Source organism: Athene noctua, chromosome 3 (genome assembly GCF_965140245.1).
Source record: "Athene noctua chromosome 3, bAthNoc1.hap1.1, whole genome shotgun sequence".
NCBI lineage: Eukaryota > Metazoa > Chordata > Aves > Strigiformes > Strigidae > Athene > Athene noctua.
The window spans coordinates 43,244,526-43,260,369 of NC_134039.1; the positions used below are offsets into that span (position 1 = coordinate 43,244,526).

Consider the following 15,844-nt stretch of genomic DNA (forward strand, 5'->3'; position numbering starts at 1 on the left):
ATTTGAGAGTTAACTTCATAACATTAATATAAGCTAGTAACAGTGATTCTGAATCCAGTTTAATTTTTGATCAAATTCAATCTTACAGTCATTACAAACTTGAGGCAGATATGAAATAAAAATCTTGGAGGTGTCAAGCTGTATATCTCACCTGCTCAGCCATCCAGTCTTATGTGAGACACTTGGGTAGAGTTTGAAACAAAAAGCTGGTTAAACTTCTGTTGTTACACCCACCCTTCTTTAAACACTCTCTGAGACTATGACTGGCTGAAACTAATTGCAGGTGCTAATGGACACAATGGGTAAGGTGGGAATGGTGGCTTTCAGCAGTTCCCCAGTCCTGGGAACTCCTCTTGGCTCCCAGCAATGGTCCTGGAGAGCTCCACTTGGCCTCAATGGGAGCGGTCCCTTGCCTTGGTTTGTGCCTGCAGCATCTCTCTCCAGGGAACTTTTAGAAAGGTTCTGCATAGATACTCCTAACTATACCCTGCCTGTCTCACATTTGTACCCTTATTTGTTCTGTGCTCATCAGAATTGAAGAATAAAAAAACATATCAGCAATTTTTCCTCACCAGTGAGAAACACTGCATACAGAAAATACTGGTGCTACAGGAAGCAGGGTTTTTTTTACCTTAATAAAAGTTATAGTGACCAAACTGTTTAAAGAACACTTTCAATCTAAACAAACAAACAAACAACCCTAGATGATGGGAAGTGTTTTCGTTGATACACAGAGGAGATGCTACAGCCTTGCTGGCCTTAGTCTATCATGGCCCATGAGCCAGAGGATGCTGCTACTTGGCATAGAAAACACTCTACAGCAAAGTGTGAGCAAATGCAATGAACATAAGGTAGGGGAGACTGCCTGCAAGCTTTACGTTACCCTAATGCCAGGGCATAAGAAACAGGTGGTATGTGTTAGCAATTAGCTTGGAAGACAGTAGTTAAGGTGGGTAAAGTTAGCCACTAGGTGCTAGTGGTAAGAGATTGTAGGAAATCAGCTCTTCATGATTTAGCAGGGGACCTCAGTTTAAAAGTACTGAAAGCTTCAGGGTAAAGCAAAGTTCATCTGTTTCATTCTTTTATAAAGTTCTTTTAGGTTGCACTCAGAATAAAATTGGTCACTACCTTTTTGGGAAATGCACTGTGTTTTAATTAAGCCAGGCTTACTGCTGGAGTCAGTCCAGTAATTATTCCCCTCCAAGTCAGATAACAGCCCAGAGCATTTTTGCATTTATTGGAGGTGACGTGGTAAGTTAAAAAGGAGACATACTCGTTAGTTTGGTAGATAGGATGCAAGCTGATACATTCTGTGCTGGCCAAATGAAAAGTGAGCAAGGAAGCTACCTCCCCACCATGAGTCAGTTCAGAAAAGGACTTTCCTTGAAATCTATGGGTCTATTTGATGCCTAGGACATTGTGGGCTGTTTTTATTGCAGAGTTCATTCCTCTTCAGTTAGCTTAGCCTCAGCAAAAGGGGATGCTCTGATTTAATAGGAAAGCAATGTCTTCACTGTAAGAAAAGAGATGGAGAGCTTTATTTTAAATAAGGATAATTCAGGCTAATTATCCCACAGTAAAAATACACCTTTTTTGGCAATGAATACAAGTTCTTGGAGCAGCAGTGGGTAGCTGTATTAGCCATGCTAATTGAAGCTGCTGCCTCTGCCTTCTGACAGTCCAGGCCAATCCCTTCAGCTGAACAGCATCAACACACTCAAGTCAGAAGTTTTTGTGTATGGTTAGGATTTGAGCCAAGGGCAAAAGTTGAGTTATATTTCAAGTTAACTCTGCAGTAGAGAAAAGCCTGGAGACAAGGGAGTGTTTTGCTGACCAAAGCCAGAACAGGGAGTCCTGAAGACATGTGAAGTATTTCCTTACTTGTAGGACTGCATGTTGGTGTTAAATTACTAGAAATTATGCAGGATGGAAATGCGGAGAGACAGTGGTGGTGGTTGAGTAGAGCTATGAGTAAACTAGCCATTTAAGAAAAAGGGCTTTGCATTAAATCCTGTGTCATTTCTGCTTTCTCTCTAATTAAATCTTAGACCTAAAGCCAACCTATAAAAACACTATTATGGATTACGTATCTCTTGTGGCTCAAAGCTTTCACAATAAGATTTGCTTTCCGTACATACCCTTGCCATTCTCTCCATACACCTCAATAAAAATTGAGTCCTTTTCCAGCCATACAGTACCAGCCAAATTCAAAGTTGAATGGCAGTTTCTATAATGGTCTTCAAATTATTCTGTAACTGACACATGTGCAGCCCCTTCTTTCAGCAGGGAAGAAAAAAAGTGCAACTGAAACTTAGCACTTAACTATTGCCAACACAAAAGAACAGGGAATATTCAGATAAAGTGAGGATCATCTTTTAATGTTTGTATAAGACAGTGAGGTCTTGGGCAAATCTCAACAGCTCTTAGGCACTGTGATAGTGTAAATGACAATGATCAAGTTCCATCTCTCTAATCTGCACTGGATCCACACAGGTATGAAAACAAGCTTTTGTCACTACTGCCGGAAGAAATGTCTGAGTAAACACTAGGAGCAGGTCTAATGAATAACAAGGTGTGTGTGTGTGAGGGGTGTTGGTTTTCTTTTTTTTTCCTGCACGGTCTCTTTCCAAGTCAGAGTCACTCTTTACCTTTTTAGGTAAAATGCACCCAACAGGGGATGTACTACAGTTCATCATGTGAAACCTACTTACGCTGACACAGACTAGAAATAAAATGGTTTTCCCACTGCAAGAGTATCTTCCCACGTAAATTACCATATCCAGCCTGTTCCAACTTAATATCAGTTTCTTTGTGATAACATGGAGTTGCCAAGCAACAGGGAAGACAGAGTCACAGCTCTGGGCAGTCAGTCAAAAGCTCATTGTCAGTCCTGCTTCTCAGGACATTCTTTTTCTAGACTTCACTGCACTTTTTTTCCATATTTCTTCCTAGTCGAAAAAGCAAAGCACTGCTTTTTTTTTTTTTTTTTTTTTTTTAATAGTGCTTGGGAATGTTAGGGTTTATTTTTGTTAGAAACTTTCTATTTCAATATCCCATTAGAAACTTTCTATTGCTATCAACCAACAATAACACTGCAGTGTGTTTACATAGTCAAAATTCAGTCTGATAGAAGACAACTTAAAAGTGGCTGTATTTGTCTTCTGTGAAAGTTTCATTAAAATCTCTCAAACTGTTCAGTGTAAAGACTCATTCTTTTCCATTCTTAATACCCCGATTTCCCCCTTTTATTTTTGTTTTGTTCCCTACAATATGCTACTAGACTTGCAAACTAGAGTGGCCATAAAATCATCTAGGTACATACTGGGAATGGGATAGAGATAGATTAGTTCTATTTTCCTTTTGTTTTTATGACTCCTTAGAAGTCTTCATGTACAGCCACATGCACAAACAAATGCAAAAACCTCTAAAAATGCTGAAAAATAATACAGTATTTTAAAAGCTATAATTTGTTTTCTCCTTCCTATATATTTTCAGAGAGATATCATTAGCTCTGCTCAGATTTAACATTTCAGGAAATTTTATGAAAACTCAGAATTAGTTTAGTGGTTATTTATTGGGCTCTGAGTTTCCTCTGAAAGAACTTAACATTTGGAACTATCACTCCTGGTAAGCTTGATCTAAGGAGAAGAGCATCAGTGCAGATTTAGTGAGCATTTACGTGTAAATATTTGTTTTTGTAGAGCATACAAATGCCTTGGCACCTGACATGGTCTTGCTCTGTTAGTTTCTTGTGCCATTTTATGGGGGGGTGGGGGTGGGGTGGGGTGTGTGTGTGTGTGTGTGTGTGTGTTGATTTCCAGATAATCAGTGAAAACACATTCATTATGCAAAACTCATTCACAATTAACACCAAGGAGGATCTCCTATTGCAAGGCTTTCATTTTGATGGTGTGATAATTTCTTCTGTACCATTTCAAAATGTTATATATACATGCGTGTAACTATTTAATCCCTGCTTTTGCTTCCAAACATTGGAGCAATATTGCTTGGAGTCAGCAGATGGCACTGATACACGCTGTCTCAGTTTGGGAAGAAATTCACATGGAAGTTGTGAAGCAATGTTATAGGAAAGATAGCAGGTGATCTTCTTACAGGAGGGAGAAAAGGAATAGTAATAGTACTTGTTTTTCCACTGATGTTATGTATTTCTATACAAGTATTAAAAAAAACAACCAAACAAAAAAAAAATCACATTTAGGAACTATGGACCTAAGAACTATATTGCTCATGCACACACACATGAACATAAATTCTCTCTTCCTCAGCATCTTCTACAGAGATGCAGATTATGTGGTTATTTTCACTTAAAATACAGCAGAAACTTGCAATACACCTGTAAGATATGACACATTTCTAGCATTGTAGCACAGTTGAGTAGAAATGGAAGAGACCAACATGACTGAGTATAATCACTGATACAAATTAAAAGGAAGTGAGATTATTCCAGCTACTGACTCACCCTCAAACAACTTCCACATATCTGCTAATGCATTCACAATAACTCTTTCCTATTGCTTTAAGAGTGACTTCCCAAAAAGATACTCCTCAGGCAGAATAAGCTTTCAACAACTTTTGAGAAAGATGTATTACAAGTATCTGCGTGTATGTATACACGCAATAGGAAATATAAATCATTATATCATATTTTGTTTATTATAGCTAGGTTTTTTGTAGCAGATTTTATGGCAATATAGAGTTCTTGGGTGACTGAGTTTTTGTCAACAATATTTTCTGAATTCAGATAATTTTTAAAATTTACTGCTAATAACGAAAAGTACATGACAGAATATTTTACATTATATGCTTCAAAATCTTGTTCTAACTCAACATTTCTTAATTTTTAAAAAAGATTTATCAGATAGAGATCACTGGAAAGGTTTTGTTTTTATTTTTTATATTTTAAGAGAACTATATTAAAAGGTTTGAGAAAAGATAATTTAAAACAGATTTTCTTTTGTTTTGTTTACTTGGCTTTGCCTGCTTGTGTATCAGATCTGGCTTTTGCACAGGTCACATTACTGCAATCCCTTTCTAATTAAAATTGAGATATTCTGAGATTAAGGATTTGAGAACATTCAAATATTCATTTCCAAGTGACACATTCTGCAACATGAGCTATTCTGAATCAGAAATCAGCAGCAGAATTGATGGTGTTAGTGTTAAATATCTGAACTGGTATTTATATCATACCTTTTACAAATGTTTTATTAATAAGTGCATGATAAATGTCAATATTTTATCATTGTTCGTTGTAATGATAAAGCACAACATAACAGGAAATAAAAAGGACAAGACATACTAGTGATAAATTTGCCTTTTCTGAGCTCTAGCAAATGATGGCAGGAGCTAAAAAACTGAAACTTGCACAAAGCTTTTATCTTTTTAAACATAACAAATGTTAAATGTGTTTATTTACACTGCTGAAGTCTAGTTTCTATGCATTCAGAAAAAAAACCCCTCATATCCTAACACCTAAACCAGAGTAAATTTAATTCACAGTTCTTGTTGCTCACTAACACCCAGAGTCTGAGGCCGTAAACTGCTAAGCAGCATCTACAGGTGACTAGCCTGAGCATCCTCCACTTCAAACACAGCAAAAGGCTTTCATTTTACTGCTGCCAACATATCATACAGCTGCCTGAAACAGCAGCACATGATGCTGGGTTTTGCTCATCTTTCACTGCTGTGTCAGTAGGAGATGGGCATCAGCAGTCCACAAAGCTGTACCAACCAGAGGCAATCCAACTCAGGCAGTCATTCTTACAGTGAACTGCCTTTCCAGGCAGCCATTAGATTATAACATTTTAGAGTCAGTATAGCCAAAGGGCTGTTGGATGATGAACATTAACCCAAAAGCAGAAACTCAAGGTGAAAAGGTCACTTTCTTCAAGCTGTGTGGTCGCTAAATGACAGGGTCCTCAGAAAGAGGATCCAACTTCTGAGTCACACCATGAAAATACCGCCTCCAAATTGCCATTCTCATGGCAAGAAACTTTTCTCCAAGCCTTTCCTGGAAGCCTTCCATGCTAATCTGCACAAATTGAAAGAAATCTTTCCTTTGTTGAATAATAGAAGTGATTCATTGACTGCATAATTTAATGGTCTGGAGAATCAGATGGTGGAGACGGAAAGGCATGTAGAGGTAATTGAGTCTGAAATCACTGATCTGTAGAAAATGGAACCAGAGCATAAATCCATTGCCAACTGTAATCAAATCTTTTGCTCACAGAAGGGGTAGAACAAATGGAAAAACAGGTACAAGCCAACGTTATCTGAGCACTGTACTTTCCAGCTGAAGACAAGGATGGAAAGGGATGTCTCCCACAGGGAGCTCACTACTGACCCTTACAGGATTTCCAGAGACCCAGAAAAAAGAAAGCATCCAGAAAAGTTTCATCTGAAATCATGGGACTGATGAAAACTGAACTGTCGGTATTCTTTGCAACTAGAGCAGGGCAAACTATTCACAGTAAATAATATTTTTACCAAAATGTTGTCTCGCTTTTTTTGGACACAAATTTGCACACAAATTGTCAAGAAACACATCATTATTTCTACACAGTTACTGTTGCTGTAAATTATTTGACAAGTGGTTTAGGTGGGCATATTTTGGCACATCACTTACTCATTAAACTATTTGCTGGAATGTGGCTTTGAGGATTAGATATGTTAATTAAAAAATTAAAGGTATTTTGACTGGAACCCCATGTTGCAGTTTTATTCCCTGAATAGATAAAAATTATTTTTAGGTCAGGTTTCCAATTCAAAACATGTTTCATTTCAAATTCAACATTATTTATTTTGCATTAAAATCTTCAGAGTCTAAAAAAAAAAAATATTTGTCTTAACTATGAACAGCCAGCTTGACAATGTTGGTTAACTGTGAACCTGCAGCTTGAGTCCTCCATAGGGTACTAGCAGCAAGCAGAATGTATTGATTTTCCAAACAGGCTACGAGAGAGACCATGCAAAATACTATTTCATTCTATAGGTTTGTCGACTTCATGGATCTACAGACTGGCTACCTGGCACAAATGATGTTGAAAAGATCTGCACAAAAAATTACAGATATTCAACAAGGGGAAATGGGATAAAGGCTATTTCTGCCTCCCTGGATGTGACAAATGAGTATTTGAAGAATGTTGCTTTGTGTGTGATTGCTCCATCTTATGCCCAGTCATCATTTAACAAATTTACCAATCAGGATAAATAAGTGAGCAAGTAATGGGCAGAAGATTGTTAGTGCATCAACCAACTTCTGTATTAAGCACTCTAATATGATAAAACCATCATAAACTAAGCACTTTGAACTTGTCTCACGTTACAAAAGAAGGGTTATGCAAGAAAAGAGGTCCCTTGCTATATTGCCCAGGGCAGACCAGATCTCTAACACTGGGGACTACTCATCAATAGAATAATCATTTGGGAAACTGTAGTAGTGGTTCACCAGATCATGCATGTTTTTTTTAAATGAACCTCTGCCTTAATAAATGGGCTCTCATGTGGTGCCTCCTGAATCAAAGAGTTACATCTGCATTTCTAATTGGCATAACAATTCAATTATTAATCAAATGTCTGGATGTTGCTTTCATGATGCTCCAACACACTAAATCTGGTAATAACTTTGGCTTTAAAAGAGCCTTCATGGTCGCATCAAAAATATTAAAAAGGTGACTTTAAAATGGCCAAACTCCCAATGTCAGATGAAAAGAACTGAAAATATTTTTATCACAAACTTTAAAGTATGAAATGTGAATCCATGAAATGTGAATACTTGAGGATGAGGGCTTCATTCTGCTGACCTCCATCTTTCAGGATACAGGAATACAACAGTCCTTCCTTTTCTTGGCTTTGGGACCTTACTGACAACCTACTGAAGTTAATAGAAAGATTTCAGTGGGTTGTTTTGGGTTTGTTTCTAAAGGCAGATAAGCATTACAACAGAGCTCCGGATATTCTGATGGGTAGGCTATCTCTCTAAATTCTTGCCTGGAGACTCCCCCCAAACCAGTAATTCTGCTTCTCAGAAGAGAATAAATCTGAGGGTTTCCAAGGCCGCTGATCCTATAAGCTATAATAAATTCACTGAACTGAAGGACTGAAAATCATCACAAAGCTAGAAAAAGGCCAACACGTGTGATAGAGAGCAATTTTACTATAAAAGCAGAAGTATAGGAAAAAGGCAAGTTGAAGAAATAAACCCCAAGTACAAATAACATGCAGTAAAAGTTTTCTAGAAAAATAACATCATTTTGTTAGGGAAAGAACATAACATTGTCAAAGACAGAAGGTAAGCAAGAAAATGGAAGAAAGCAAGCTATTTAAATCTTTTTAAGAAATTGGTTGTCTTAAATTAATCAGTATTCAGATTAGCTAAAATGTTTACATGATATACACTGATAAAAATTAAATTAGTCGGTCTGCTAAGATTTTTCTTTTCTTCCTTTGAAATTATTGAGGTTTTAAAATCTTAGAGGCAAATATTGATGTCTTCTCTGTGAATGTCATTTATCCATGCAGGGACTTTACTTCTCAGTGTGTGATGTAACTCCTAATTCCTTGAAAAGATTAAATCATCATTTCATGAGATATTACTGCCCTAATTTTTTTAATTTCTGCGTTAAAATTTTTTGGTCATTTTCTGACCAATGGATATATCTGTTGCACTAGTTATAAATTACTTTTTCATACACCTACTCTCACCTTAAACAAAAAAGCCAGACAGATCTTACTGATCTTGAAAACAAAGTATGAAGTTTCATATTTGGCTGAAAGTTGATACTTGATTTTTTTTCCCTTAAGAGCACAAGAGCTCCTTATTAAAAACATAGTAAAAGGTAAGGATGACTTCTTTGTTTGGTAGAGTGCAATACAGTGACCTATTTGAACAGATCACATTTAGGGGTGATAACAGCCAAATCAAACAGTGAGAGCTGGTAACATGGATAGGAATAGTGCATTATCATGCCTCTGGGAACATGGGATTCAGATTATAATAATTCTTAGACTCAGTTTTACATCTGTGAAGAACTAGTATGCCAACAAATTTACTGTAGTTATCATTTCCCTTATTGAACTGCTACAACACCTTTGTTTAGAGTATATAAAATAGCACAGACAAAGCAGTCCACTTCTCAGAGGAAAAAGACCAGTAAAAGAGACAGGACATTTTTATCTGGCTTGTTTATTTGGATAACAGGCTATAAGAGTCAGGGCTCTCTTGCATACCTTCTGAACAAAGAGTAGCTTGAAGGAGACATTATATTACTCTGATACTACTATTAAAAAATGTTACTGCACATGGCCACAATATAGGGGAGGATGATTATGAAGAGACAGCCATGGAAACCTCTGCTCTAGGAACAACAAAGTGTACTTCAAAACCCAGCAGCCTCATCACACTATCATGTCTGCACATATAATGTAGTTTAACCACATCAGTATGTGGTACAACTACATAACATGTATGTGCTACAACTGTGGTGCAACTGTGTACACACATACAAAAGTGTATCTGAAATTGGAGAACGGAGAACAATTTGGATTACCACTCAGGCTGCCACTAGGAAAATGCCAGTTACCACTGTTTTAAATATCTTTCTCACATAAAATTCCATTCCTGCATAGTAGTATCTAATTTAGTGCCTATCTTCATGGTAGCATTGGCACATCCCACAACCATAGTTACAGTTATTTTTTCTGTTCACTGATTTGCATATTTCATTGTTGAATTTCATCCCCCATTTTATCATGCAGTGTTTTCTGCCATAAGATCTTCTGAACCTTTTGGTGGTCCATCTCTGTTTCAGCTGTTCAGACTGATTCTTTACCAATAGCATACTTCACCTCAATCCTCACACCACCTTTCCAAAATTGCTTCTGAAGATGCTGAACACAGGACTCAGCATGCATGGAGTTCTCCATTCTAAACAAAGGTCATTTATTCCTGTCTTTTAACTTCTAACTTTTAATTCATGTCTCAAAGAACCTCCATTCTCATCCTATGAGAGACTAGTCTCTAAAAAAATATTTGTTGAAATCTGTCTCCAAAAGGTCTTTGAGCTAAAAAACACACATATTGAACTGATCATCCTCATCCATGTTTGTTGTCTTCATGGAATAACTCAGAAGATTCGTCATGCATTAACTTATTTTACAAAAGAACCAAGTTCAACTCTTCCCCAATTGTAATTTTCTTTATTGTAACTTCTATTAATTTCCTTCATCTATATATCAGACATATGGCTCTGTTCCTGCCAAATTCAGCCATGGAGTAATTTAAAATATTTGGTTATACTACAACCTTCCATTCCCCTGATTCCAGGATTGCACATCATGTAGTTCATCAGTTCTGTGTTTTAGTTCCCTCAAAGCCCTTAGGCATTACTGCAAGATCCCATCCTTTGTTTCTTTTTTGTTTTTTCCCCCCTAAAACTTCACCAAAAATTTCACGGTCAAAAATGAGCCCACAGATACATCATCTGTTCCAGACACAATTATGCAGTGCCTAATTTGAAGTAAACAGTCCTTCAATACAGATCATGAGAGTTTTCCATGTACTGAAGAGGAAAGAATAGTTATGAAGAAATTAGGCCATGCTTTCTCACATTAGCTAAGTTTGAGGAAAAAAAAAAAAAAAAACAAAAAAACCCCCACCATTTTGAAAAGCTGAAAAAATCCTGAAAAGTCTGAAAGAGAGATCTACATCAGCAGCATTTTTGTCATTTGTGTCATCATGTTCACCTGAAGAAAAAAAGACCTGTTGGCAGTCTGCCACATGCCTTAATTATGTAGTTGCCAACTTTATTCTTGGACTCCAAATACTTCCCATGGTTTGTTTCCAGATAGGTACTTTCTTATGCAGTAGAGTGGCAGGTGACATTGGATTGTAAAAGCAGAACATTCTAGTATCATACTAAAGTTTGAAAAAGCAGCATGGATTTTTCTTACACATCTCTCTGGCTGGATGGCTTAAAAATTAAAAACTGACAACCCACCTTTCCACCTCATCATACAGGCAAGGTGTTTTTACAGGTAAAGTAACACCTATTTTTTGCATCTTAAAGGAGTAAGGTTGTTGAAAGGTTCATATACCTCTAAGATTAAGAGTTCTTTTATGAGACAACATGATACATGCCAGGAGTTTGCTATGAGGGATTCTTACTATCTTTTCTAAACCTCACTTCTTTTTTTTTTTAACAAAGAAAAAAATCTGGAGCTGATCTATTTTATATCACAGCTGTGAATACTCTACTAAAGCACACATGAAATAAACTATTTGCAGTAGTCCATGTTGAGAAACCATGCTTTTTCTTAAGGTTAGACAGGGTTGACAGAAAATGAATGTTCTTCTAAGCACATTACGGTAACTCAGAAGACAGACTCGTAGCCTTAATATTAGCAACAGTGATAATGAACAATACTGTTGCTAGTAATAGAATATATTTCTAAATGTCAGTAATGGTATTTTTAAACAAAAAAAAGCCAGCAATGTACTGTAAATGTGTGCTATGAGGAATATCAGCATGTAGCTGCCAGACAATCTTAATGAAGGATTTCATTGTTGAATTATGAAATCATTGTGTTTGATATTATTATATACACACATTCCAGATATGATGCAGATCACATTCAAGAAGGATTCCAAGCAGCCTTCGAGGTCATCATTAACCCTCTGGCAAGCAGAGTTTATAGATAATTATTAAATAAATTTATAGTATATACTTAGTTCTAGAACAGTTTCTAGAGTGTCATTCTTTGCTCATTGTGATGAAAGCATGGTTAAGGTAGAACAGAAAACATGGTTTTCTACTTTTCTCTAGGCCACGTAGATATATAAGAACACACCCATGTACCATTTTCAAATGGCTGAGCATAAAATATCATCTACAGATTCTTCTTTTTGGACACATCTGTTCTGCACCTGTTTTCTTAATGTTCTATATAGATCATCTGATGTTCAAAATACTTGCCCTCTCACAGAAAGTTTCATTTGGACACATGAAAATGTATGAAGAAACCTCCTACCTTTAGCAGATAAGCTTGGCAGTCACTGACATAATCATACTCCAATCCGTCAAAGGTGTAATAATGTCGATCTCCATAAATAGTGCATACAGCAGGACAGGGGTAACTAGTGCAATTGAATATCCCTCTCCGACAAACACTGTAAGGAAAATTAACAATCAGCATCTTCTCATAGCAGGGTCATTTTCTCTTTATTTTCAAGAAAAACCTTTCTTAAGTTCTCTATTTCAAGCCATACAGAAATTCATGAAAGGAAGAAAATTCTCAGACCTTGAAACACAGAGCTATTCTATGGATTGCTTCTGAAGTTATTGGTGATGCCATGGCAGAAAAGTGTTGAGCATTTTGCCATCAGTATATATGTACAACAGAAATGCATAAGAAATTAATGCAAAATCTTTAAATTTTTATGGCTTATGCAAATATTTCCATTACTGCCTCCAGTGCAGATAAGACACCATGCCACAACATGCTCATTCATAAAACATCAATATTATTTTTTTTCTCAAGAAATTTTGATTAAAATCTGCATATATTCAACGCAAAAGACCTCCAGTTGCTACCTGTAAGATTTCAGGGTATCAGACAGGTACAGAATGAGTTTAAGAAATAAATGCTGATATATTGCTGGATTACTTTTCCTGTCAGCTACATTCAGTGACTGACATGAATTTGTATGAAGGTAGTACTGACAGCCTCTAGTTCTGCTTGTCTAAGTGTATGAGCTCAGTTGATTTGCCAATTGAGTTTTTAACTGATTAAAAGCTGCCATGCCCAACTTATTATTATTATTAAATATACACTTAACTGAAGATAGATATTTTGGCTAGCAATTTATAATGGCTAAAAAACTGTTTTGCATCAGTATCAGTCAGGTAAGGATCCTTGAAAAAGATACTGTGTGCTGGCTCATTTTCCAATTCTAATGCTTTTTTATTTTCTCTTTTTTTCCCCATCATCTTCCTATACTGTCGCTCATGCTGACCAGTAACTAACATTGCAAACAGTCCAGTTTGCAAGGGAGCAGACTATTTACCACTGTCATACAGTTATCTTTTTTTTCTCCTTGGTTGTCTTTCTTGATATTCTGTTCTCCAAAATTCCAAATGTCTTTTCTTTCAGAGATTAACTGGTATGTGTGGAATCAAGCATTTGTTCTTGACTTGCTTTTTAACTTGGATATCTTCTGCTTCCTTTTCAAACCTGAAGAAGCACTCACTCAAAAGTCTGCCTACTCTTCCAAGTCTGTTAGTGAGCCTAATAAAAGAAATACCCTGTAACTGTCTGTAAACAAGCATATACATTTTTGATTTTCAATGCACTCGAAACATTTTCTGTATCAGTTTCACTTTGTGGCTAGACCCAGATGATTTGGAAGCATACAAAATGCATGTCACTCACCAGGTATAACATGGTGTAGCTATCACTTCTCCTGACAGAAATTCCCTGTCTTTCCAGGTGCATGGACAACTGTCAGGAATATAACATTTCCCTCTATGCTCAGCCATCCTTCAAAATAAAAGAATTCTTATGATGAAAGCAAAAATTCACAAGTAGATCAACATAACTGAATGTGTAGTGTATTGTCTAAACCCTGCCAAGGGCAGCCCGTCTCCCATCTAGCCAGGACAATTGTTTCAGCAGCAAAAGCTGTCCGAATCAAATGAACTCCACTGTGCACAGCTGGAGACCTTGTGAAGCTCACAGCTGCAGCTCTCCTACCTCCAAAGGGGCATGTTTGTGTGGGGCAGCAGCTCCTGTGCAAGAGCACAGGTAGTGTAGGTACTCCTCCCTGCAAACTGCAGAGCATCTGTGTATTATCTGCAGAGACCTCTGCGCAGAGCAGCAACCATCCTCTTCTGAGCACTAGATAGTGAGCTGGGCTATGGCAGCTGCCGCAGAGTTAGCAGAACAAAAGAAACAGTTTACAAAAGACAGTGGTGGAAGTTACCTGCCTACCCCGGGAAAGTGAAAACAACTAACAAAGTTAAGCCAAAAAAGCAGCATTTAATGCAAAAAGCAGCAAATCTAACTAGATCATGAATAAGCGATCCGGAGATGTGGTTAATCACTTTTTGCTGTCTCCTCATTTCCATCTGTTCAGCAACATTAACTTTTTAAAAAAATGTTACTGACACTCCTAATGTGCTCTTAAGGGGAGCAAATCCCGCAGCTGACATTGTAACACACAGTTGAGATTAGAGAGAGAGGTGTTTTTGAAGTATGATCTTGAGACTGCTTCACTTAAAGTTAAAAGGAATACACAGATTAGAGTTTTCTTCTCCCCATAGTTACTGGTTCATTAAAGATTAACTAGTTTTAAGTAAAAGAGTCAAGTGTTCAGAAAAATGATCAAAGATAGGAAAGTTCTAGAATGGTTGGCTTGGGAAGGTCGTTTAGAGTCTCTGTTAATGGAGGTTAAAAATCTGCCAAAAATAACATAGGCATTACTGATGCTACCTAAGGGCAGGAGCATAATTTAGCCCCAGGAGGTCCCTTTCCATACTACTCTTTCACACTTCTGTAATTCAGTTTATCCTCTTATATCTCTAGCTCAGCGTTAGAGTGATTTTCAGTGTATCTTTGGGAGATTAATTTACTGTCATTTTTAGCTCATTTCCTCATGAAATTTTGAGCTATTCTATTCAATTGTTATAGCATACCAGAGACTTTCAATGTTTCCTATTGACACCTCTTTAAGTACTGACTAAAGGAAGTAAAAGCTGTCGTGCAAGAATAGAATGATAGAAAATGTAAACCATTTTTAATTTTAAGAGGACTGTCTTTTGCATACCACAGTCCATGATGTCATGGGTTGAAACCCAAAGGAAAGGGTTTCAATGCCACGCACAAGCTGCTTTACTTTGTGAGCCCCATAACTACCCAAGATGCAGAATAACGTGCCAGTCTCCAGCATAATTCAATATTCCACCCCAGAGGGTTATGTCATTGGGTCAAACAGTGGGTATTAGTAGAAATAAGGTGGGAAAGGAGAATCAAAGAGAAGAACCACATCTTAAGAGAATAAAACAATGACATAACAGTGAAAATTCTCATAACAAGGCTTTCATGACTTGTCCATATAGGTTTAATATTGTGAGGTATATGCTTAACATTTTCTTGTATCAAAAAGAGAACTTCTGAAGCCAGTTTTTAACACAACCCAGCTGGCCCCTTCCTAGCAAAAAGCCATAATCACTTCTTGAAACTATAAGCCTGAAAGGCATAATGGTTCCAGAAATACAATTTAACACTGATAATGGTACTAACCGCACTAAATATTACACATTTACTTTTCTATCTAATAGAAAAATAAGTGTTTATTAACAAAATAATTCATGTGCTTTACTCCATTAGCTAACAGAAACTTGGGATTTGGCTTGTCTGTACCCCTTTTTATAGTTTATCATTCAGAAAATAATCAAGTAACAAATGCAATTTGAAACGGTGAAATACTACTTGACTGTGAGAATAGAGCTTTAGCTCTGTTTTTTAATTTATATTTTAATTATTTCACATTTTCAAATAAACTTTCATGATAATGTTGCTAGTTTAAGTTCATGGAAATACCATGGTGAAGTTTCAGTTAAAATTTACCAATATTTATGTGATGCCTTTTACATATTCATGCATCTTTGTGTTTAAAATAGTTGTTTATTCCTATAACACTAATGGTCTTGACAGCTAACTCCTCAGTTCAGGCAGAGGTTTTAGAGGACTACAGAATACCAAGCAAGAACAACTAGTGAAATCTTAACCAGCTATGTCTGAAATCTGTCAGGAATTCTAGCAGTCT

The 15,844-nt window shown here is 36.7% G+C and overlaps 1 protein-coding gene across 11 annotated transcripts in view; it reads right to left on the bottom strand.

Annotated features, from left to right (window-relative positions):
• The window catches only part of OTOGL (otogelin like), a 105,098-nt gene that overhangs the window by 54,463 nt on the left and 34,791 nt on the right, over positions 1-15,844 (bottom strand). For all 11 annotated transcript variants that reach the window (XM_074902806.1, XM_074902799.1, XM_074902798.1 and 8 more), the window contains exons 24-25: positions 13,450-13,557; positions 12,049-12,187 (exon numbers count right to left, since the gene is read on the bottom strand). In XM_074902806.1, the coding sequence (XP_074758907.1) occupies positions 12,049-12,187; positions 13,450-13,557 (247 nt within the window). The remainder of the gene's footprint in view (positions 1-12,048; positions 12,188-13,449; positions 13,558-15,844) is intronic.